This window comes from Sinocyclocheilus anshuiensis, unplaced genomic scaffold (assembly GCF_001515605.1).
Source record: "Sinocyclocheilus anshuiensis isolate Anshui unplaced genomic scaffold, SAMN03320099.WGS_v1.1 scaffold1556, whole genome shotgun sequence".
NCBI lineage: Eukaryota > Metazoa > Chordata > Actinopteri > Cypriniformes > Cyprinidae > Sinocyclocheilus > Sinocyclocheilus anshuiensis.
Window position 1 is genome coordinate 297,071 of NW_015555815.1, and position 24,031 is coordinate 321,101.

General features: G+C 37.5%; 3 protein-coding genes across 5 annotated transcripts in view; all 3 read right to left on the reverse strand.

The window, feature by feature from the left end:
- Positions 1-1,861, reverse strand: part of LOC107675161 (protein Wnt-7a-like) — an 8,325-nt gene extending 6,464 nt beyond the window's left edge. Inside the window, exon 1 of the mRNA XM_016469405.1 lies at positions 1,835-1,861. Coding sequence (XP_016324891.1) covers positions 1,835-1,861 — 27 coding nt within the window. The remainder of the gene's footprint in view (positions 1-1,834) is intronic.
- A 5,039-nt stretch (positions 1,862-6,900) lies between these two features.
- On the reverse strand, positions 6,901-10,594 carry LOC107675162 (protein Wnt-7b-like). Its single transcript, XM_016469406.1, has 3 exons — positions 10,066-10,594; positions 8,008-8,286; positions 6,901-6,907 (listed from the first exon to the last, which is right to left on the reverse strand). Exons 1-3 carry the CDS (start codon positions 10,134-10,136, stop codon positions 6,901-6,903), a joined length of 357 nt encoding a protein of 118 aa, XP_016324892.1. The 5' UTR covers positions 10,137-10,594.
- A 2,590-nt stretch (positions 10,595-13,184) lies between these two features.
- Positions 13,185-23,619, reverse strand: LOC107675172 (protein tyrosine phosphatase domain-containing protein 1-like). Of its 3 annotated transcripts, XM_016469429.1 has the most exons (9): positions 23,035-23,619; positions 22,290-22,324; positions 21,825-21,999; positions 21,433-21,513; positions 21,229-21,347; positions 20,943-21,080; positions 17,964-19,002; positions 13,729-13,909; positions 13,185-13,301 (listed from the first exon to the last, which is right to left on the reverse strand). In XM_016469429.1, exons 2-8 carry the CDS (start codon positions 22,297-22,299, stop codon positions 13,774-13,776), a joined length of 1,698 nt encoding a protein of 565 aa, XP_016324915.1. In that variant the 5' UTR covers positions 22,300-22,324; positions 23,035-23,619; the 3' UTR covers positions 13,185-13,301; positions 13,729-13,773. The 3 variants fall into 3 exon arrangements, with proteins under 3 accessions (XP_016324915.1, XP_016324916.1, XP_016324917.1); XM_016469430.1 differs by lacking the exons at positions 13,185-13,301; positions 22,290-22,324; positions 23,035-23,619 and adding an exon at positions 21,604-21,657 and having other exon boundaries at positions 13,671-13,909; positions 17,960-19,002; positions 21,747-21,908; XM_016469431.1 differs by lacking the exons at positions 13,185-13,301; positions 22,290-22,324; positions 23,035-23,619 and having other exon boundaries at positions 13,671-13,909; positions 17,960-19,002; positions 21,747-21,908.
- Between the last annotated feature and the right edge of the window lie 412 nt (positions 23,620-24,031).

Genomic DNA, 24,031 nt, shown 5'->3' on the forward strand with positions numbered 1-24,031 from the left:
TGTGCTGTGATTGGCCAGCTATCCAGTGCGTTGTGATTGGCCGAATACCTCAAGCGTGTGACGGAAATGTTATGCCCCTCACTATACTGTGATGCCCTGTCAGGCCGGAGCGACGAGACAAAAAAAACCATTATAAACGAGGCTTTTGTTGCATCCAGTGGGGACATAATTACGGATTATAATGACTTATACTGTCTTTTTAATTAAAGTTACGCCTTCTTTCTTTGCGTGAACATTTGGGCGGCGTTATGCAAATCTTCCCACATAGTGAGGTAGACATGTGGGGGCGTGTTAGAACGAGCCGTTTTAGGTAGGCGTGGCTGACTCTTAACTTTTATAAAGAATCTCTCTTTGGATTTGAGACTTTAGTCTTTGCAACTTTACAGATCTTCTTTATGCACCAAGAGCTTGTAACACTCCAAAGAGAAAGGAAAAATTGAAATGGCATAATATGACCCCTTTAATGACTGCTTCTGTGGAGTTTTTTCCTTTTGGAGAACCATTCCTTTAACTTGATCATGACAACAGATAGGAGGGCTTGTTGTTTTATTTTAATAAACAAAATTGCAAAACAAGATGGTTAACTATCACCCCTGGTGAAAAAGCATTTTTTTTTTAATTATTATAGTTTTAGTTAGTTAAACTTAAGCGCATATGGTTAAAAGGTGTACTGACAAGCATTTATAGTAAACTTAAATATATGTATAATTAATATTTAATGTAATTTCTATTGAAACTTCTGTGTCTTGTATTGTAATGTATTTGTAATTACACATTTATTTTAGTAGATTTAAAATATATTAACTTTAAATATAATAGTGAATACACTAGAGGTAAAATTATACTCAAGTACTTTCCATGTGCTTTAGTATGTTAGTCAACACATCAAAAATAAGTGTACTTTGTTAAAGCATGAGAAAAATGTATTAAATGATTATTAAAGTAAAACCGTTAATTAAAAAATAAATATTACATAGCAGACTTTTTAACAAGTGCGCTTAAGCATGTTAAGAAAAACTCATGAAAATGTAGAGGTCTTTATTTCATTAATATTCATTACTATTTCTGCAAGTACAATTTTAAAATATATATATTTTAAGATACACTACACTGAAAAAAATTATACTACTTTTTTTTAAGGTAAGTGGTTGCAAACAATTTATTTTAGCTACATTTAAAAAACAAAACATGTTGAAAGTTAGTCAGCTAAATTTGTTTATTTAAATGTAGCTCAAATAAGCTGATTGCAACCACTTACCTTAAAAAATGTAGTAAATTCAATTAATCATTTTTTTCAGCTGTACACATTCAGCGCACTTCTTTTTCCCAAGGGAAAACCCTTGTTCCACATCAAAGACAACAAATGTATACGCAGAAAAAAAGCATGGCCTCTAAATGCAGGTGAAAGTGAAAAAGCCTTTTAGGATCGTTGGCGGTTTGAGCATTGAAAGTTGAGACAAAACACAGCATCAAAGATGAAACGTTTCCATCAAAGCTAGTGACAGGGGATACTGCTGTAGGCCAATGTCTATTAAACTGAGCAGAAAATGGGAGTGAATTTGCACAGAGCTCGGTGTGTTGGAGCTCATCTGATTTGTAATCAAACTCTAGCACTTATTCTGCTCTTACCCCTAAAAGCTTCCTATTATTGCTGTGCCAGTTGAGTCTTGGCTTCGAGGCCGGCTGCAAACCGCAGTGCCATAGTTACTGACTCCTTCCCTGCACTTGACTTTCACTTGATCCGTTCAGTGTAACCAAAACATCACTTCACTGATAGATAATACCTCTTTAAGGAACAGTTCAGCCAAAAATGAAAATTTGGTCACTTACTCACCCACATGCTCATCTTCAGACTTGACATGACGAGGCACGGCCAAACGTCACGTGTCTCATAGCTGCACATGACACACCAAGCTCGAATATGCACAAACAGTGAGATTTGAGCTGCAGCGGATGGGAAGATTTCAGTGAATAACAACTTAAGGGCCAGACTTACTAAACAGGGCAAATTAGCGTTAGCCACAATCCCATAAAAGCACCGATGAGACTGGAAAGTTCTGCGGCTGATCTACTGACAATGCCCAAAATAAAGACACAGATCATTTTCATAATGACCAACACAATCTACCAAGAGCTGCACAAATTAGTGTAGAGTTGCAAATAAGCAGAGCCAATGGTAATCAGGTGTGTGTAATCTATTAACAACACAGGCAAAAAATGGGTTAAGATATGCTTTTTGGGTGGCACAAATTAAAGTAAACTGACTAGCACAAACCTTAGTAAATCACCTTCATCTAAATACTCTCCTGCCATAAATTTTGCGCCTGAAAGGGAAACTCCTAAATGCATAATAGACCAGTTTAGAGTAGACGTCACAGTTACATCACTTGCAGGCAGAAAAACACTGATAACAAGTGGAGGGAAACGGGTAAAATCCATGGAATAAAAGAAAAAATGTATTATTGCGCCTTTAGATGTCAGAATTGGAATACAAATCATTTATATAGAATACTTTCGTCAAAGACGCCATTTGAAACTAAACGCAGGTGTTTAAATGGACAGAATATGGACAAAACCTGCTATGATTACTCTACTTCTAAAGCATAAATTTGATTTAAACAATACACTGTAAAAAATGACCGTGAATTTAATGGTAAAAATGCTGTATTGGACATTACATGTTAATGAAATTACGGTATTTAACTGTATATTTAAGTTAAAACCGTAAAACCTAAAACGTTGCTACCGTATTTTTTATGGTAAAATTCCGGCAACCACAGCTGCCGTTTTTTTACCGTACATTTTACGGAATTTTTTTAACAGTGTAGGTCTACGTAATATTCACATATGCAGTTCATAGCCTACAGTTACAGCATGAAATACTACTTAAACCTATAACATTTTACATAACAGTTACCTATTTTATCTCACAATTCTGAATATGTTTCTCACAAATGCAAGTTTTATCTCCTAGTTCGGACTTTATGACTCGATTTAACTCAACAATAGCGAGTTTGTCAATTCTGAGGAAAAATAAAAAAGCCAGAATTGTGGGATATAAACTCGTGATTCTTAGCTGAGGGGAAAAAAGAGAATGACAAGTTATTTTTCCTTATCAGAATTGTGAGATATAATCTTGGAATTGCGAGAATAAAGCCATGATTTTGAAATATAAACTCATATGTACCTTTTTTTATTATTTAATTCCATGGCTTCCATAGACTGCTACTTGAACACTTATAACTATTACTCATAGAAGTACTAATTTGTTATATATATTATGTACACACTGTCATTTTCTGCCACCAGGTAGGCTCCGCCCACAAAAACCGTCATTACTGTTTGCAAACACCAAAATTGGTCTATAAGCCGCAATAAGGTCAGCTGTAAAAATAACTGTCCCTGCGTCTCAATGTGCATACTATCCATCTAAATAGCATGTGAGATTAGAATAAAAAGCGTAGCATGTTGAAAAGAATATAGCCTATTTCCGGTAGATTTTCAAAGTGTGCATCTGTGCAAATTGTAACAGATAATATTGCCCACAACCCATTGCACTTTGGCAAAGGATTCAGTTCAGAACTACAAACATGAATAAAAAGTGTTTAAAAACTACAAACATGGCAGATGTTTGCGATTAAGTAGTTAGGTTTAGATAAAGGGGTTTGAGTTACTAATAATCCATATTTGACCTGGTAAAAGCCTGGTATTTAATGTTATCTGTGTTATGTTTAATCTGCAACAACAATGTGAATTTTTATAAACATCCGTTTGGCCAGTACCTTTCAAATGCATCATTATGCATTACTGTGAGCAGAGTTCTCGGCCTTTGGCAAATCAACGTGCTACTTTTGTTCTCTCCAATACAGTAAAGTCAGGTAGGCTCCGCCCACAAAAAACGTCATTACTGTTTGCAAACACCAAAATTGGTCTATAAGCCGCAATAAGGTCAGCTGTAAAAGTAACTGTCCCTGCGTCTCAATGTGCATACTATCCATCCTAAATAGCATGTGAGATTAGAATAAAAAGCGTAGCATGTTGAAAAGAATATAGCCTATTTCCGGTAGATTTTCAAAGTGTGCATCTGTGCAAATTGTAACAGATAATATTGCCCACAACCCATTGCACTTTGGCAAAGGATTCAGTTCAGAACTACAAACATGAATAAAAAGTGTTTAAAAACTACAAACATGGCAGATGTTTGCGATTAAGTAGTTAGGTTTAGATAAAGGGGTTTGAGTTACTAATAATCCATATTTGACCTGGTAAAAGCCTGGTATTTAATGTTATCTGTGTTATGTTTAATCTGCAACAACAATGTGAATTTTTATAAACATCCGTTTGGCCAGTACCTTTCAAATGCATCATTATGCATTACTGTGAGCAGAGTTCTCGGCCTTTGGCAAATCAACGTGCTACTTTTGTTCTCTCCAATACAGTAAAGTTAAATGAAATGAAATGTGGATGTTAACTGTGACAAGATGATTGACAGGCCAAGTTACAGGTAACTATTCGTCAGAGATGCAATTGTGTGACACGATAGTACAGTAGTGGCCAAAATTGTTAGAACAGCTGACAGATCTGAATGGACTTTTTTTTGCCTCCAAAATATTATTTCATTTCATAATGTTCATGAAATATGCAGATGGTTGCTCTGAGCACAACATACTGTATATCAGATGAAGTGTGTACCGATTTTATCCAATTTTAACTTTAATATTTGGTATGTCCAGCTTTTGCAGCAATTATAGCAGCACATGTCTCTGGCATAGTGTCAATATATTTCCGGAGAACTACAACACTAATGTTATCCCATGCCTTCTGCAACTCAAGCCAAAGGCTTTCCTTTGAATGTACAACAGATCTGTCCAGTTTATTTTCCAACTCGCTCCAAATTTGCTCAATGGGGTTGAGGTCCGGACTTTGAGAAGCCAGTCCATCATTTTCAATGTTGCAGCAGATTCCTTCCATCGCAGGTAGATCCGCTAATAGTTCGTTTTATGGGTATTGTAATGGACAATTCAACAAAAACAACTGAAACCTCTTAAATATTCCAAGTGTTCTAACAATTCTGGCCATCACTGTATGTCCCAAAGCTTGCCTACTTTGGGACATACACACTTAAAAGTATGTACTTTTTCTTAAAAGAAAAAGCTACTGATTTACTTCATGTTGTCAAGAAACAGACGAACTCCTGAACACATGAACTTCCTGAGGTTATCACTTATTCCTTCTCCATAAATCACTGACAAACACGGCTGTATTTGCATAATCGGCAGATGGATAACAATTAACCCAAACTGTAAATTAGAGCTGTCGTCCATGATAACACTATAGACAAATGTATATTCAATGGTTAAAGTTGAAATAATATATAATTATAGAAATATTATTTCAACTTTAACCATTAACCAGTGTTGGGGAAAGTTACTTTTAAAAGTAATGCATTACAATATCATGTTACTCCCTAAAAATGTAACTAGTTATGTTACTTAGTTACTTTTTATAGAAAATAATGCATTGTCACTTTTGCGTTACTTTTTATACCTGGGCTGGGCTTGATTGTTTGTTTTTAATATAAAAAAGTTCTATTTTTGGCAAACGTAAAAGCCCCTTAACACCAAAAGTGAAATGAATGAGCATCAGGCTGAAGTAAAGAAAGCTTAACACTCTTCGATCAGCAATAAAAACAAACACACACACACACACACACACACACAAAACCCCCACAAATGTTATGTTTATCTAAAGTCATTTTTGCTTCTTTGCATGGTTGAATTGGATCAGTTGGATCAAGGCAAAGACATTGGTTAATAAAATGGGATTAAATTCATAAAGAATATTTGTGCTATTTAACATAATTAAATATTGCTTTTTAATTATTGCTGGTTTGATTTAATTAAATATTGCATATTTTGAGTTTGCATTTTTACTGTTTTATTGATTTTGAAAAATACTGAATCTGTTTTTATCCACGTGACATGAGTAAACACATGTTGATATTTAGTCTAGAACTACAGTAAGATCATGTTCACACACAACGCTCTGCACTTACTCCTGATTTCTGTCGCCATGGCAACACCAGAGCTGTCACTCAATACATGAGAAACAAAGTAACTGGCGTTACTTATTTGAAAAAGTAGCTCAGATATTTTCTTGTTAATGAAAAAGTAATGCGTTACTTTACTAGTTACTTGAAAAAAGTAATCTGACTCTGTAACTCACGTTACTTGTAATGCGTCACCCCCAACACTGCCATTAACACTTTACAACAAGTTTCCATTTAACATTAACATTACTAAATCACCAAACATGAACTAACGATGAAGAATACTTCCACAGCTTTTATTAATCTTAGTTACTGGTAATTTCAACATCTACTAATGTATTGTGAAAATTAAAAAGTATATCTGTTAATACTATTTAATGGACCTGTGCTAACATGAACTAACAATGAACAGCTGTACTGCTATTAACTTGCATTAAGAAAACGTAATACTAACAAATGTATTGTCCATTGTTAGTTCATCTTAGGTAATGCATTAACTAAAGTTAACTAATGAGATTTTATTGTATAGTGTTACCCTTTAACCCTCTCTTGTATCACCCGGCGGGTAGACCTACACGTTATGTGTTGGGTAGACATGCAGTATTCAGAAATGTGGCTGTGTTCCAATAAAATAGTGCTGCTTTATTTGGGGTCAAACACACATAACAAATCCAAATAAGTTGCAAAAGCACACTATGTGAATATTAATTGTTTTTATTCATGTTCTATATCTATATATTCTATATGAGCTTTCACAGAGCCCACACACACACAAAAAAATTGTGTAAAAATAATGTAAAAATGTAAAATAACGATATTATCTGGCATTATTGAAGCTAGGTAAGTTGTTTTTACAAACTGATTACAAACAAAAATTCTCATGAGATTATGAAAAGTAAAGATGTATTAGTCTGTGTGTGGTACAAGGATGATCTGTTTATTGTGCTTTTGAGTCATTTGAAGTGTCTCTCAGACACTAAGCATTATATTAGGAGCATATATTCACCAGTACACCAGTATTTTCCCCCCCAGATTTTTTCTCTACTGACTTCACTCAGAGCTTAGACCTCATGAACTTTTATAAACTGATACAGCAGCTGTGCCTTATTTTTAAGCAGGTTGGATTGGCAAAGTAAAAGTCCATTTGACTCAGGTGACATCTTATCAGGCTCTGTAATTTACACCTGTGGAAAAACTCTTCAGGCTGCAAATACCAACCCAAACACTGGTGCATGCAGTCAGAAAGAGGGGCTGTACTCTTAAAAACACTGACCTCAAGTAACTACATAAAATAAAACTGAAAGAAATTTTGATCTTCAAGGAACTATACAGCAATTCATGATGGTTCTCCAATGAAAATGCATACCAATAGCACGATTTTCTGTTTCTATTTGCCATGCTATTATACGCAGAAATTGACTTTGTCGTGCATATGATACGCATGTGTTTGGCGTGCATATAATACGCAATTTTCGCGTCCATAAGATACGCAATTTGTTGGCGTGCATATGACACGCAGTTTTGGCGTATATATAATACGCACCTACCCCACACCCCTAATCCTAACAATTGCTTATCATATGCACGCCAAAGTCGATTTCTGCGTATAAATAGCACGCCACATAGAAACAGAACTCGTGCTATTGATGCGCACTTCATGAGATTGGGTAGGAGGCTCTGAAGAACCTGTACGTTTATTTGAGCTTCTTTTGATTTTGCCATCTTTAATGACTGGTTTCTGAGATGCTTTGGAGCGCGTGTATGACCGCAGGTAAGAAACACGCTCATGTATCTCATCTGCCAGACATTTCAGGCATGTAGCGCGGAAATCTTAACAGGTCGATCTTTATAACGTAGCCTATGAACTTGGACTAGTAAAGAAGGTAACTGTTTTACCCAAAATTAAACAAACTGTATAATCCGTAACCAGATTAGTAAACACTCCTATACTCTTATACCAGATTCCCCCAAATGCTGTTTTAGACATACGAGAGGAGATTTCCAACATACCCACTTTCAGCTCTTTTCCGAAGACGGTCCTCTCGCCGAGCGCGGAGCAGTTCCAGCGGCCGTGCTTGAACTGGAACTGGCACTCGTTGATGCCCATCTGCGCGCCCTGCCCGATCACGATGAGCGCGTCCGGCCGACTCTGACAGATGATGCGCTGCCTGGGCGCCAGTCCCGGGATCTTGTTGCATATGATGCTCGCTCCCAGCGCCAGCACGGTGGAGGATCGCCTAAAGTTGATCAGAGAAGAGCGTCTTCATATTTAACATCAAACACATGTGTGACCCTGGAGCACGAAACCAGCCTTAAGTAGCACGGGGACATTGTAGGCTATGGGTCAAAATGGTCGATTTTATCTTTTATGCCAAAATTCATTAGGATATTAAGTAAAGATCATGTTCCATGAAGATATTTTGTAAATGTCCTACCGTAAAAACATCAAAAGCAAAAAAAGCAAAAACAAAAAAAGAACTTCATTTGGACAACTTTCGAGGCAATTTTTCTGAGCGATATTTTGATTTTGATTGTTTTTTTTTTTGCACCCTCAGATGTAGCTATCTCAGCCAAATATTGTCCTATCCTAACAAACCATACAGCAATGGAAAGCTTATTTATTCCGTTTTCAGATTATGTATAAATCTCAATAAAAAAAAACTGACCCTTATGACTGGGTTTGTGCGCCAGAGTCACATATTGGATAAAGAGATCATTTCCGAAGGCGTCCACTGGCTGGAGTTTCCAAAGATTCCTGCGCAGCAGGCCCTTTAATGTCTTTGGAAAGCATCATTACTTTAAGAAAAAAAAAGATTTTCCCTACCGCTGAATAACAACAATTTCGGTGGCAGTTTACTTAAAGCCTTTAAGTATAATGTATTATTAAGGGTTATTAATGCATTATAATTATTCATAATGTGCGTTGTAGTAGCCTATATTATATCTGGTCGTAAATCATTATAAAATGCATAGTGTAACAATGAACTGATAAGTGTTATAATGTATTAACTGTGGTTACAACTATTCATGAGATTGTACAATGCATTATAAGGTGCATTACAAGGCAAAACTACTTTCATAATGCATAAAGGCTTTACGTGAAGTGTTACCACAACTTCTTTTAATTTGTCGCAATATCGTTGTAAAATATATTGATTTAATAAGAAATAAAAATAACTTGTTGCAACTGGAAAAGTAGTAAAAGTAACTTTCCCCAACACTGGAGATGATAAACAGAATAAACAGGCATAAATCAGGCGTATTTTGATGTGGTTTAGGAGTGTTAGTCTATACTGCAGGATGCTTCAGTAATGACTGCAGATTTTAGAAAAGGCCTGAGAGTCAGATGTCTGTCCGTTTATTCTCTTTATTCTTGAGAAAGGCATGTGATCCCAATTTTAAAAACTCATTCTTTCACTTATAGCAGTTTACTTAGCAGTATTGTTGATCAATTCTCCAAAACCTTTCGCAATCACTCCCCCTACTGGCATGACCAGTTAATGCACGGCAGTCTCTCAAGTGCCAGTAGATTTGAGAAAACACAATCTTTTAAAAAAAAAAAAGGGTTATTGTCTTAGTTATGGTAAATTCTACATTTTGCCCAGAGAGCTGTTTATTACATTAACTATCTAGCTTTCACAGAATGGCTAAATATCGGATCATAAAGTTCTAAAATCCGTTGTCGAGAAATAGTAAAAATATCTGTATTATTATGTAACGTTATTATGATAAGATATTGTTTAACTGTTTATAGATGTAGTTTAAAACTACTTTCATAATGCATAAAGGCTTTACGTGAAGTGTTACCACAACTTCTTTTAATTTGTCGCAATATCGTTGTAAAATATATTGATTTAATAAGAAATAAAAATAACTTGTTGCAACTGGAAAAGTAGGCAAATAGGCTATACCGAGCAGCAAAGAAAGTTCGTCTAATGCAGAATAGACAACATTATTAGGCTATAACAACATTATGATATGATATACTGTACAATACATTTTCCCAATCAGCTCACCCCATTTTCAAGTAGATTATTCCGAGACAAAGGAACATGTGAAATATCCAGCGCCGTGTTCTTCTGCTCATGATGGTCCTGTCTCGTTTCGCTCCAAGGTAACTGAGCTTTCAGGTTGAATAGTCAATCTATCAGCAATTAAACAGGCCTGAAGTCCGTTTGAAATAGCCTGGATTTCCAACAAGGACACATGTAGCTCCACCGTCAAGGTGTATCCAGCTCGTGTTGAGCGCGCATAGCGGCACAGGTAGAGCAGATCTGACCCCTTCATCCTCCTCCTCTACTTTATATATCTGGGCGTGCTCCTGAGGGCTGCTGAGCCCACCCATACAGTCTCATATGCACCACAGAAGTCGTGTGTCTGCTTTCATTCAGATCCATAAATACCGCTATTAATAAAAACAAACCATCTGACACATCCCGTCAGATAGCAGTAATAATCTAAAGCACTTAACATGTCTCAACATAACAGAATCGGTGAATCAATATGAATTGTTAAGTTGAATTTAGAAGTGATTGCAAAAGAAACACTTGCATTCAAAGTAGGCATAAAAATGAAGACTATATAAGCAGGACTGTATCAAAACCGGTTGTTGTTGTTTTTAGTTAAATCTGTGTTAGTTTTCCGTAAGATACTACTGTAAATTACAGTTAAGGGTGCAGATATAGGTGGCGTTTTTTATGGAATGGTCATATTGATGATCAGTGTTGGGGGTAACGCATTACAAGTAACGCGAGTTACGTAATCAGATTACTTTTTATGTAGTTTAAAAAAAAGCTCCTTATCAAAATTTGTAAAAAGACAGTCTAAAAAAATTGGATAAATGCTGGTCAGATGAAATCTGTGACTCTAAAGTTTGTATTGTTCCTACATATAATTTCACAATAACAGAGCACATACAGGTGCATCTCAATAAATTAGAATGTCGTGGAAAAGTTCATTTATTTCAGTAATTCAACTCAAATTGTGAAACTCTTATTAATTGTTAAAATAAATAAAAAGTTATCATCACAAATCTGTTTTTGCTGTGGAATGTGGACTGATGTGAAAAATGATGGTTTTGTTAATTAAAACTAAAACCATGAAAACATTACTTGCAAAATAAGCAATAACTGAAATAAAATATTAAAACGCTTAAACTTATTTTACTTCAGCTAGTTCCCGAGGCAACACTTTCATTCACTTTATGTTAAAATAACCAAAAAGAAACCAAATCTACAAACTTAAATGTAATACAAACTTATTATAGGCCTATACCTACTTAAAAATAAATAAATAGAACAACATACTACAATTTGAACTAAAATGAACAACAAAACATCAAAACAAAATCAAATTAAAAATATGAACAAAAACTGTAATAGTATATCAATGATACTAAAATAACACTGGTCTGAATACTTTCTGAAGGTATTCACAAAAACACCCACATGGTATATTATAATAATATATCATATTATAATATAATCTGCATTATGTGCCAAATTATGCATGTTTACATTTTAGATCGTTTATGGTGTTACAGTGTCCATACCGGCATACTATCTGATTTTCTTCTGATAAAAGTAGTTTAATGACATTTTAACTCAGAAGAAATGCATTAAAGTGCCCCTATTATGGATTTTTGAAAATTACCTTTCATGCAGTGTGTAACACAGCTCCAAGTGAATGAAAACATCCTGCAAAGTTTTAAATCTGGAAGTGCACCGTGCATATAGTTATTGGCTTTGTCCAAATACCCACACTTGCAGTCTTTGCACTTGACCACTTGATTACTTAAATGACGTATTTCCTGTATTTGGCCGAAGTCTTCAAGTGAGCATGAAGACCACAAGTGTGTGTCGAACTTTTCATTACCTGATGGGACACACTTATAGTGTTGTAAAAATGCAAGTGTTTACACAGCTTTATTTTAATTTTAATTTGAAATACTTGCATATTTGAAATGCAATCAACTTCTAAATGTCTGTTCAGTAGTCCCTATAACATGACATAATTTTAATTTGTGGTGCTTCTAATTAAAAGTATAAAAAAATGTTGTACAAAATAAATATCACCACAACTCATCTTTGCAACAATAAAAGTAAAAAGTTTTTCTACCAAATTATTTGTAATATCTAATTATTATATTAATATTTAACTTACATTGGAAAGGTTTCCGTGACCTCTCGCGAGATCTCGGCAAAAAGTCTCACTATTTATTTCCAGAACATGATGCATGATGGGATACACTAAGCCTCGAATAGCGCTCCGCAGCGGTATTCGAGATAGTGTTGGTTTAGTGTGCGTTAAGGGCACCGCGCTTTGGTATTTTTAAGACCTGGGACAGTCTTGCGCACTTACTTCCTGTCGCACGCACGTGCTCTCAAGTGGCCAAGACCGCAAGTGTGGGTATTTGGACAAGGGGTCAGTCTCTCAAAAGAAAGAGTCGACTCTGAATCATTGAAATTAGTCGTTTTTAAAACGAATCCAAGCCGTTTCGTGTTGAGGTCAACATGAAATATTAGCATATTGCCCGCCCACTTGTTGGTCTTTTCGCATTGGAAATGAAAATGCTAATTCATTCTTTGCCACTAGGTGCCGCTTTTGGAGTGATAAAATGGCGGTTTCCCCGGTAACGCTGTACACAAAGCAGCACTGCGCTCACAAACGCTGCTTTATCAGGCATCACAGGCTCATGATGAAATGAAAAATGAGACCAATCACAGATTAGCATCACGCAAAGGAGTGGTTTGGAAAGATGAATCATTGAGCGAATCGTTTCGGAGTCAGTTAAGCCCCGTTCACACTAGCAGCGACTTTTGTCAATACTGGTTGCCTTGACAGCGAATCAGGTTTCTTGCCGCCAAGTACAAACATTTTGGAGGCAAAAGACTAAATATAATCTAAATCTAAATTAAATCTGTACATACAAACAAAAATGAATGAGAAACGGAGCCTACTTTCTTCCATTGCATATGTTTATCTACGGCGCTGAGAGGAGAACGATCACATGAGCTCTACCGTCTTCTTTCCTATTGGCTGTCGCTCCCGAAAGTCGCTCTTCATTTGCATAAAGTTGAAGGATTCTGAACTTTGTCGCGTCGCTGGACACGCCCCATCCAATCGCCAACAGCCGCTGTCGCTCATGTCGCCGGAAATCGCCAGCTCTCCATTGAAATGAATGGGATTGTGTCGCTTTGCTGTTGCGTGTCGCTTGTAGTGTGAACGGGGCTTCAGCCTTCAGATCTTTATGCTAATGTAAAATGAAGATGAAGATTTAATTTCTAGTTGTGTGCAATCTATTTATTTTATTACAAATAACTGTACAAACATGCTACAAAAATGGTTTCAGTTGCAATGCTTTTCAAGTATTAGCACTATGGCACATAATATACAGTGTATGGTATTTCATTTACATCAAACAATTCACCATGTAAAACACATTTTCTAACTTCTAAAAATGGGACAATTATAGTTCAGTCTATCTGTGGGCTAAATCATCATCATTGATGTACACCCGCTGACTGCAATGAAAGAGCTTGGAATAGCCAGGACAATTTTTAATATAACTCCCGACTGGATTCATCTGAAAGAAAGACATATGCACCTAGGATGCCTCAAGGGTGAGTAAAACACAAGCTAATTTTAATTTTTGGGTGAACTAACCCTTTAAGTCTTACCCTATCTAGGCAATTGAGCACAGTTTGGGGGTCCTGACTGGTCTGTTAGTGTGTGAACATCATGAGCAGAGATGATTGGCTCTTTGAGCTGCTCCAGCCAGGACCACATGATTCCAGAGAGAATAAATGGGTCTTTTTCCAAACACAGTCGCTCCCACGCACCTTGACGATTAAGATCTGCCTGCGGAGAAGAATAAAAAAATGTACTAATCTTAGGTCAGATTTTCTATATGATGTGAAGAGATTGTTGTTTAGCCCGAGTAGACAACAACTAGGTCCATCATGCAGAGCTGCCTGTCTTCAGTAAGCAGACTACAACTTTACATGCTAAAATCATTGAAAGGACTGGGATGCAGAGATGCCAAAAGGAGACCACATAAACCCCTGACCTGTTGGTTCACCAACTAGATTAAGCATTATATTAACACAGAAAATGCTGAATTGATTTGTTGATTTTCATTGCTTTCATTGTCCTCATTTGTAAGTCACTTTGGACAAAAGTGTCTGATAAATGTTGATGTAATCTTTAATGAAAAGGAGGTTTGACGCCGAAACGGCGGAGGGACGCCGAAAGAACTGTCGTATAGGACAGAGATAAATAGTGGCTTACATACGCCTCTTCAAGTGCTGATTGGTCAGATTAAATAAACATGTTCCTCCTGAACTTTTATTTGAACCTAACTCAGAACTAAGAAGCCATTCAGTCATGCCAGCTCTCTAAAATGGTGAAGGGACGGTGGCAACTTCATCTCCTGAAGACCAGTGGGAATAGGCTGCAGTCTTATCTGAGACCATACACCAAAACCTAGATTCAGGTCACGAAGACCTCAAGATCGACACTCCAAATCTGATGGGATCAGGGTTGCCAAGTTTTCACAACAAAACCCGCCCAACTGCTACTCAAAACTAGTCCAAAATGAGCCCAATGGTGTTTCGAGGGGGGACCCCCGGTAAAAATCGCATTCTGGGGGATAAAATACACGTTTGTGGCGAAGTTCCCCTAGTAAAATTTGCATTGCAGGGGCTAAATATAACGTATTTGGGGTCAGTTCAACCCGCGGACATGAAAAACAACACGCGGCAACAATGTTAAAGTAGCCCCATTCCGTGGGAAAACTGCGGACTTGGCAACATTGGATGGAATATAAAGTAAAGCGTAAGTAGCAATAGAGTACTACTAGATTACACTAAGTGAAAATCTCATATTTTATTTTTTGATAGATGCTATTTACACTAAGTGAAAGTATTATTTTAAGCGATATCCAATTTACACTAAGTGCAAATAGCTATAGATTATTTTTACACTGTTGAAATAGCAGGATTTTCTGCTAAACTACTTATTGCAAATAGTGGCAATTATATCTGCACCTCAGTATTGCAGTACATTATAAAACAGTATGCAGTAATAAGGTATTGAGTGTAAATTATAATTTTAAATAAAATTATTAAATGGATGCCACCTTATTGGGACAATACAGGTGCATCTCAATAAATTAGAATGTTGTAGAAAAGTTCATTTCAGTAATTCAACTCAAATTGTGAAACTCGTGTATTAAATAAATTCAATGCACACAGACTGAAGTAGTTTAAGTCTTTGGTTCTTTTAATTGTGATGATTTTGGCTCACATTTAACAAAAACCCACCAATTCACTATCTCAACAAATTAGAATATGGTGACATGCCAATCAGCTAATCAACTCAAAACACCTAACCAACGTTTACCCGTTTACCAAGAAATTTTGGAGCATTTCATGCTTCCTTCTGCTGACCAGCGTTGATGCTGATTTCATTTTCCAGCAGGATTTGGCACCTGCCCACACTGCCAAAAGCACCACAAGTTGGTTAAATGACCATGGTGTTGGACTGGCCAGCAAACTTACCAGACCTGAGCCCCATAGAGAATCTATGGGGTATTTTCAAGAGGAAAATGAGAAACGAGACCAAAAAATGCAGATGAGCTGCAGGCCACTGTCAATTCTGCCGAATTGAGGCAGAAATTAAAGCAAAAGGAGCCCCTACCAAGTATTGAGTACATGTACAGTAAATGAACATACTTTACAGAAGGCCAACAATTCACTAAAAATGTTTTTTTTATTGGTCTTATGAAGTATTCTAATTTGTTGAGATAGTGAATTGGTGGGTTTTTGTTAAATGTGAGCCAAAATCATCACAATTAAAAGAACCAAAGACTTAAACTACTTCAGTCTGTGTGCATTGAATTTATTTAATACACGAGTTTCACAATTTGAGTTGAATTACTGAAATAAATGAACTTTTCCATGACATTCTAATTTATTGAGATGCACCTGTATAAGCCCTCCCTACCCCTATCCTAACCCTACCTGATACTTTATTTTCAACTTTTTGATTATTTCCTATATTTTTATTAAAAAATAAATGCCATTCCGATGTGATATGAGATTTGAAAAGGGAGAGAAAAAAAAGGGCAAAAGGCGGATTCGTACCCGGGTCGATCGTGTCAAAAATGACTACGACACACGTTTAACTATCTACACCACTGGAGCTGATGTAAGAGCGATCGTCTATTGTATTGTTGACGAGCCCCAATCACACGTTGATGGGTGGAGTTAATGTAAATAGCCTATTTGCACTTAGTGTAAAGTGTCTCTGTGAAGTAAATTGTGGAGCAGTTCCCTCTAAAATGGAGCAGGTATCCCAAAAACAACGCAGCAACGGTGGACACTCATGTCTGGAGGTGTGGGAGATCTGAAGCCAACTCATTTTTCAAGTTGCGTGCAGTGGTTGGTTAAAGCAAGTCGTTTAAAAAAGACGTGCAAACAAATGATACTGCAGTGGCTGTTGCTGACTATTTAAATCTAGCGGATTTGGTGTCTCGTGTCGCAAATCCAATGACGCTGGCAGTCACGATTCTCTCTGACCAATCAGTGATCTGCAGAGTTTACAAGTCACATTTTAGTATCAGTCCGACTCACTTGGAACCTCAACCGAGGTGGTACTAAAAAAAAGTACCAGGTTCAAGCTACTGTATGCAGTGGAAAACCCCCCAAAAGTGAGCCATTAGGTGCCCCTTAGTACACCTAACCTCCAGTAGGTGGCAAAAATGGTGCGGTGTGTGTGCACTTGGATGGGATAAATGCAGAGCACAAATTCTAAGTATGGGTTACCATACTTGGCTACACGTCACACCACTCTTAGGGATTGAAGTACACCCTGCAGGACTGTGGCCCTCCAGGACCAGAGCTGCCAATCCCTACTTTAACTTTAAAGGATTAGTTACTTCCAGAATAAAAAAAATTACTGATAATTTACTCACCCTCATGTCATCCACGATGTTCATATCTTTCCTTCTTCAGTCGAAAAGATTAATTAATTTGTAATTTTGTTGAAGGTTTTTTTTTTTTTTTTTTTGAAAAAATCAAGGTTTCAATGCAGCTTCAAAGGGCTCTACACGATACCAGCTGAGGAATGTGCTCATCTCATCTTGCACTAGCTCTGCGGTGCTCGTCGATGACTTTGCATTACTTAATCACGCTGGAAAGGTCACGCACGACGTAGGCAGATGTAGTTCCGAACTCCATCCGATTTTCTGCTCTTACTTTAAAATCGTCGTCGTTTTACCTTTTTTTTTGTCAAGGGCGTTTGGTTTAGTCTTTGCATGTTCGCTTTGTAAACACTGGGTTGGTATTTCTGCCTACATCATACGTGACCTCTCCAACGTGACTTTACGCAATGCGTGAGGTCAAGCTAATGTAAGACGAGCATTTGTGGTTAAAAGTATATAAATGTTTTTTTGTTTGTTTTTTTTTTTTTAGAAAATGACTGATCGATTCGCTAGATAAGACCCTTATTCCTCGGCTGGGATCGTGCAGAGCTCTTTGAAGCTGCAGTTTGGACTTTCAATTCGTTGACCACCATTGAAGTCCACTATATGGAGAAAAATTCTGGAATGTTTAAATAAAAAAACCTTCATTTCTTTTTGACTGAAGAAAGACATAAACAGCTTGGATGACTTGGGGGTGAGTAAATTATCAGGACATTTTTATTCTGGAAGTGAACTAATACTTTGATGCTTTTTGTTTTAAATTGAGAATGCGACAAATTGAAAAATGACAGTAGACATGAAGCACAGAAAAATGAACAAACAACAAAGGAATATACCAAAACCAAAGACAGATATAAGAATGAACACTCAATTTAATATTTTAATACATCTTTAATACTTCTTAGTAAATCAGTGCATGCACCTACTTGCCAAGTAGACACCTTCTGAATTTGCTCCTTCTCTCCATCCTTCTCAAGGTCTACCGCAAGGGACTGAGCCACCAGGAGGTGACGCGACTCCAGAGATAACTCGGATTGGATAGTGATGAAGGGCACCTCCGAATGCTCTTTTTCATTGTGTTGAGCCTCGTCAGGGTCAGTACTTTGCTTGCAGTCTCTCCTCCAGTAGGACAATATTCTGGCGATGCTCGTGGTGCTTTTCTCGTCTGAAACGCCTAGAGATTGGCTTCGCTGCAGGACCGACTGCCTCCTGGTTTTGAGCAGTGGAGATCCTTCTGTCTGGTCCATAAGAGTTTTCAGCTCCCATATATTGCTGGTTGAGCTGTAGATGGGATTGTCCTTGCAAGCCCCCAGAGAAGGAGTGATGTAGTTCTGGGAAACACAGCTGAAAGCTGCCAGCTGACCGTTGATGGTAGTTGAGTGGATGCTGGCTAAAACCCCGAGAGGGTTGTCCGAGAGGTTTAAAGATGCTGCTAACCTCTGGAGGTCAGACTCGCTGTAGCTGAGGCTCTTACGGACATAGTAAAGAGGTTGTGTGTTGCCTCTGGGTAGACCTGGAAGACGTGGCCTGATCATAGTCATCCCATTTCCCAAAATCTCTCTGTTTAACTGATACACTGAACTCTCATTAAATGTTTTCTCTACCACAGATGTGACGTCAGGAACCTCGACAACATCCTCCTCGATAACCTGCCGATTCTCTGCGATGTCCAGTAGGAGTCTGCAGATGAGAGTGACGAGCTTTGGCATGTATCTCAACTTCCGAGCCTCGTATCCGTGCAGTATATGTTTCTGGCGGATCAAGTATTGTGAAAGAGAAACGGGCGGCGCTCTAGGCTCGGCGTTAGCAAACACGTTCCTTAGCGGAACCAGGAACTGAGCAAACTGCCTGACGCACTGGAGCTGTCCTCTAGTCTGGATCGAGTTTGGTCGTTTGCTTCGAACTAACAGAATGGCTTGGTCTGCTGTCATCTGTGTGGTGAACAACAAGAAACAGGCCAGCAACACACCTATAACAACAACACGTAAAAAGAGTCAGTATCCAGCTAGTGTACATATCGTAATGTTGCAATTTGGTTGCAAACATTTAAGTGTAGGTTACTACTACATGATTGAAAACTGTTTTTTTTTTTTGTCTTTATTTGAGAGGACAGTCAGGGAGAGACAGGGATCAGGAAAGCATTCCTGTAGCTTGAACAGTAGAGCATGGCACTAGCATGCCAGGGTCATGGGTTTGATTCCCATAGAATGTATGAATTGAAAAAAATGTTTTCATGCATTAAAAGCATCTGCTAAATGCATATATGTAAATGAAAGGACCACATGCTGGGGCTTGAACTCGAATCACCTGGAGTGCTGTCCATAATGCTATAGCTCAAAATCAACCCTGACATCTTTATAATAAAAAAAAAAGTTTTTAGAAGCTTGTGCTCACTGCATGGGTAGTGCTTACGCAGATGCTTTTAAAGGGGTCATGAACTGCCTTTTTTTTTTTTTTTTTGTACTGTTCTCTGAGGTCCCCTTATAATCTTATCAATATTTTTACATACAAAACATAATTTAGAAGTAAAAGGCTATTTTCTGTCCTGTTTTTAACCCCCTCATCAGAAGCTCTGCATGAATAGGCGCAGTGGATTGTAGACTCGGAAGTAAAAGCACACTGCTATGATTGGCTAATAGCTGTGTATGATTGACAGCCTACATCCTTCACCGATGGACGCTGCTGTGATTTAGGTTAAAAACGCATACATACTCAATACATATCAAACGATATGTATAACAGACAAAGCAATAGCGACCACATAATAAAAATAGTTACTCACACTTGTGTGTTGCGACATTACTGTCAGATCCAATATAGTCAGCACAGCATCGTCTTTTAGTTTGAATTTTTCTGAAAATCCTGCGTCGAATTGTGCCTTGTTTGTAAATGAATTCACGGTAAAATGAAGTGAACAAAGGACCGAGTTCTTACTGATGCGGTCTGGATCTTCATTAAAAATAAAGTTCATCCAATCTATCCTAACGTTGGGATAAGAAGGAAGGCAATGCAAAGACTGTTTTCCAACAGCTTGGCACTGAACAGCGTCTTGTTGTCTTCGGAGCATCTTTATCGTTTGGTTTCTGCATAGACCTGCATTTGCCACTCTATTCATTTACCTACTACATGTGAGAATCAGTGGGCGGGGCTGATGTAGAAGCAGGAGTTGATCTTCTTCTGCGGAGGCAGTGTTTAGCCACACTATTACATCATAAAGAGGCACCTAAGCTGTTCTTTGACTAACGAGAAAGTTTTGAGTTCTGAAACGTACAGGATGTTGTGCACTTGCTGAATACATATTAAAGGCTAGACCTAATCCCCGAGCACACCACCTACACTGCATGTTAAATGGCGGGAAAAGGATTTAGATGACAGTTACTACCTAAAATGCTCATATGCTGTTTTTTCACACATACTCATACAAACACTGTCAGCAATGCATACAGCAACCCTTCCATCTGCACAAATCCAGTTATTTTTGCTTTTAACTTATGTGAGTGTTGATCTTCTTCTGTGGAGGCGATGCTTATCCACACTATTACATCATAGAGTAGAACATTCCACAAGCTGTTGTTTTGGCAGACTAGATTCAATAAAAGCTGTTTTTAGACTAATGAGAAAGTAACGAGTTCTGAAACTTACAGGATGTTTTTATAGTACAATGACTTCTTATATGTCAAAAGATCAAGGGAATTTTGGTTTCTCAGTTCATGACCCCTTTAACTAAAGCGACTTACGGCAGCATCATTATCCAGAAAATCACTCTGGATTAATCTCAGGTTAAGTGTGCTGCTTGAGGACACAATAACAATAGATCATGGCTGCTTGTAAGGATCAAACCAGCAACCTATAAATCAGGTATGTTTATTAAATTATAAATATATTTTAACATATAAAACAGACCTGTACCTGTTCTGCCAAGCCCTGCATGACAGTGAACAGCCATCTTGCCTTCTTGGATGGCAAAACACATGACTTTCACCATATCCAAGATGGATGTGAGAGACGCCACACCATAGTCATTCCATCTAAAGTTGTAGAAATATACTAAAATAGAGTAACAAGAGTACCTTTACAACCTGAAAACATAAGAACAACTCAATGTGTCAAGAAGATTCTTTACATTACACAGGAAAAAATACATACTGAAAGTTAGGCAGAATCAGACGATGTACAAAAAGAAAGCGTCACTCACTGCCAGCCTCCATGAATGTCTCCGGTCGGTAAGTGAAGCCGCTCTCGGGATCCAGTGGGTTTCCACAGCTGGCATGTTCGCCAGGGCACTGGAGGTTAATAACTGTCTTCAAACCACATCTTAACATGACGAAACAGCTAATTATAAAAGCGTACCAAACACATACTCCAGAACCAGTTTTGTTTTTACAATCATCAGCTTTACCTCAAAAACTGGTCTATTATGTCAAATTTTTCAATGATTTCGGTGGAAGGGCGGGCCATGGCCAGCAGATTGTCGGTGATCCTAAAAAGAAACAGAGAAGCCATGAGTTGAACTAATCCATTCGTACATGTTGTTATTGCATAAAACTTGAAGTAAAATCTTAAAGTTGACATTTTTGGGGCGTAAAATCAAGTAAAAGCAAGGCTTTGATGATCGGTTGACTTTCTGAAGAGGAAACATTTTGGGGAAAAGAAACTCATTATTTTTGTAACTGTTTGGCATAAAGAAAAATGTGCTGGGAGAACTCAACATACAGAGAAGCTTCGGTTCACAAGACTGCCAGAGGCTTAACCTCATTTGGTAAAGGCCATGTTTAAGTGCATGCCGTGTACCAAGACGAGTAGATTCCTCTGATCGCCTGATCGTCTTCACTCCAGTGTGAAGGGTCCTCGTACTTGCAGGCCAGTCCACCACATCCCATGGAGCACTGCATTTGATAGGGGATCAGGTAACACAGCGCCTCTCGAACCATTGTGTATTTGGCTCTGGGAACCCTGGAACCCGTCACTTTAAGAATCAAACAGACATGATCTACTTAGAAACTCAGGAGAGACTGTCTGAAGAGTCTCGTCGGGTGAGCAAAACCATTCACCAACTGAGTTCTGCAACATAGATGTCAAACAGACAAGTAGACATAGGAAATCTTTGTTGCTTTACTGATTACATTAGGAACTCAAAATATCTTTAAAATGTAAAAGGCAAGAGGACAAAGTCAAACATAGTGTAACATCGTTCTGATTCTTACTTGACTATTCCACCATTTTTTTCCACCAAAGTAAGTTTTTGCCATTCCTTACCAAAGTCCATAATACTCCCTCCTCCATGGCAATATCTGTTTGGGCACAGGATAAATGAATTAACACTACAGACGTCAACGATTCAGTAAGATCTATTTTAAGTCGTTGCTTATACTCAGCAATTACAGCTGCATTTATTTCATCAGCAATACAGTAAAAACAATAAGATGAATTTTCAGCTTCATTACTCCAGCACACGATCCTTCAGAAAACAATATAATTTGCTGATTTGATGCCCAAGAAACATTTATGTTATTATCAAAAACAGTGCTGCTTATTTTTTGTGATGAGTACAGTTGTACAAGTAGTTTCTCCCCAGTTCTTATTAACGTAAAAATAATATATCAATTGTTAATTAATACTAATATTATACCTTAAAATTTTTTTTTTTTAAATAAAAAAATACAATAATTTTTGCAACTACAAAAAACCTCTCAAATGTTAAACATCTGAATGCAATACAGTAACTACATTATGGAATAGCTGTGTGTTTAACTCTCACAATGCAAAAAAATAAATAAATCAGGTTTCATTCTTTATGCAAAATACAGTTTGGTTTTGTTTTTGGTGTGAAATGTGAAATGTTCCAGCCATCCATAGCTTCTCAAATCAAGGCTATAACCTGTCTTCATACAAAACATAATTGCATTTTTTATTAATTCACCATTATTTCATCTGAACACATTGGGTTTGCTGTTCAATGATATTGTCTCAGACTAAAGAATGAGTTGTGATTATTACTCACCCAAAAACTGCTAGAGAAAATCAACGTTACTTTCTCTTCGATCCATTGAATCCACAGCTGAAGTGATAACCTGCCCCCTCAATCATACACTCTCTCGTAGTAAGAATCAAAAGCAAATGACACTATATCATTTATTTTGCCTTCCTTTAAGATGCACAATCTTCTTACGGATCCTTCCAGATCGGCTGTACGTCCTGCTCATTTTCAAACAGCAAGCGTCTGAGTTAATTCTGCTGTTCTGTGCTCACATCAAGCCAAAGAGTGAATAAAGCAGCTATTTCAGACCCGCTCCAGATTTACCAGCTAATCCACTTACTCCTGAAATATCCCATTTCTCTGACCTCTGACCTCACAGACACTCAGAGCTGCCTCCTAGTTATTCCAGTTATGCATTTCAGTTTTCTTCCAGGAATCAAAAACTTTCTCCTTCAATTATTTTTAAACTTTTGACTTTTCAGCAATTGGACTACTTGGAAGACATTTTCGGCAATCCCAACATTTGTTTTTGGGTTAAATTCAACCCACCAAAAAGGCCATCAAAAAGCCAGTAACTGAAAATGACAGTGAGGTGAGGCTCTCGAAGCTCTGCAAACTGATGGACTTACAGCCAATCTGATTAAAGGAGAGCCTCCTAAGTAGGAAGTTAACCAACAGCTGACGCACTGCTGCTCCAATACTGCATCAGAGTCAAACTGACGCTCATTTAGACGACGGCTGTCCTTATGACACATACATATATCTAAAGGCAAAAGACAGTAAGCTACTTTAAATGGATAAAAGAACATTTCCGAGGTTTGATTGTTTATAGATGACATTCATAATCATTGTGCAAACCAATAACGGAAACCCTGATTGGCCCTCTCAAGTGTCACTGATGACAATTTCATGTCAGTGCATCATATTCTCCACAAGGGCTATAATAATCATATCAGTGCAGGAATCACATTGGTCTCATAGCAAACGGATCTGTCCACTCAGTTCACTTAAACAGCCGTCT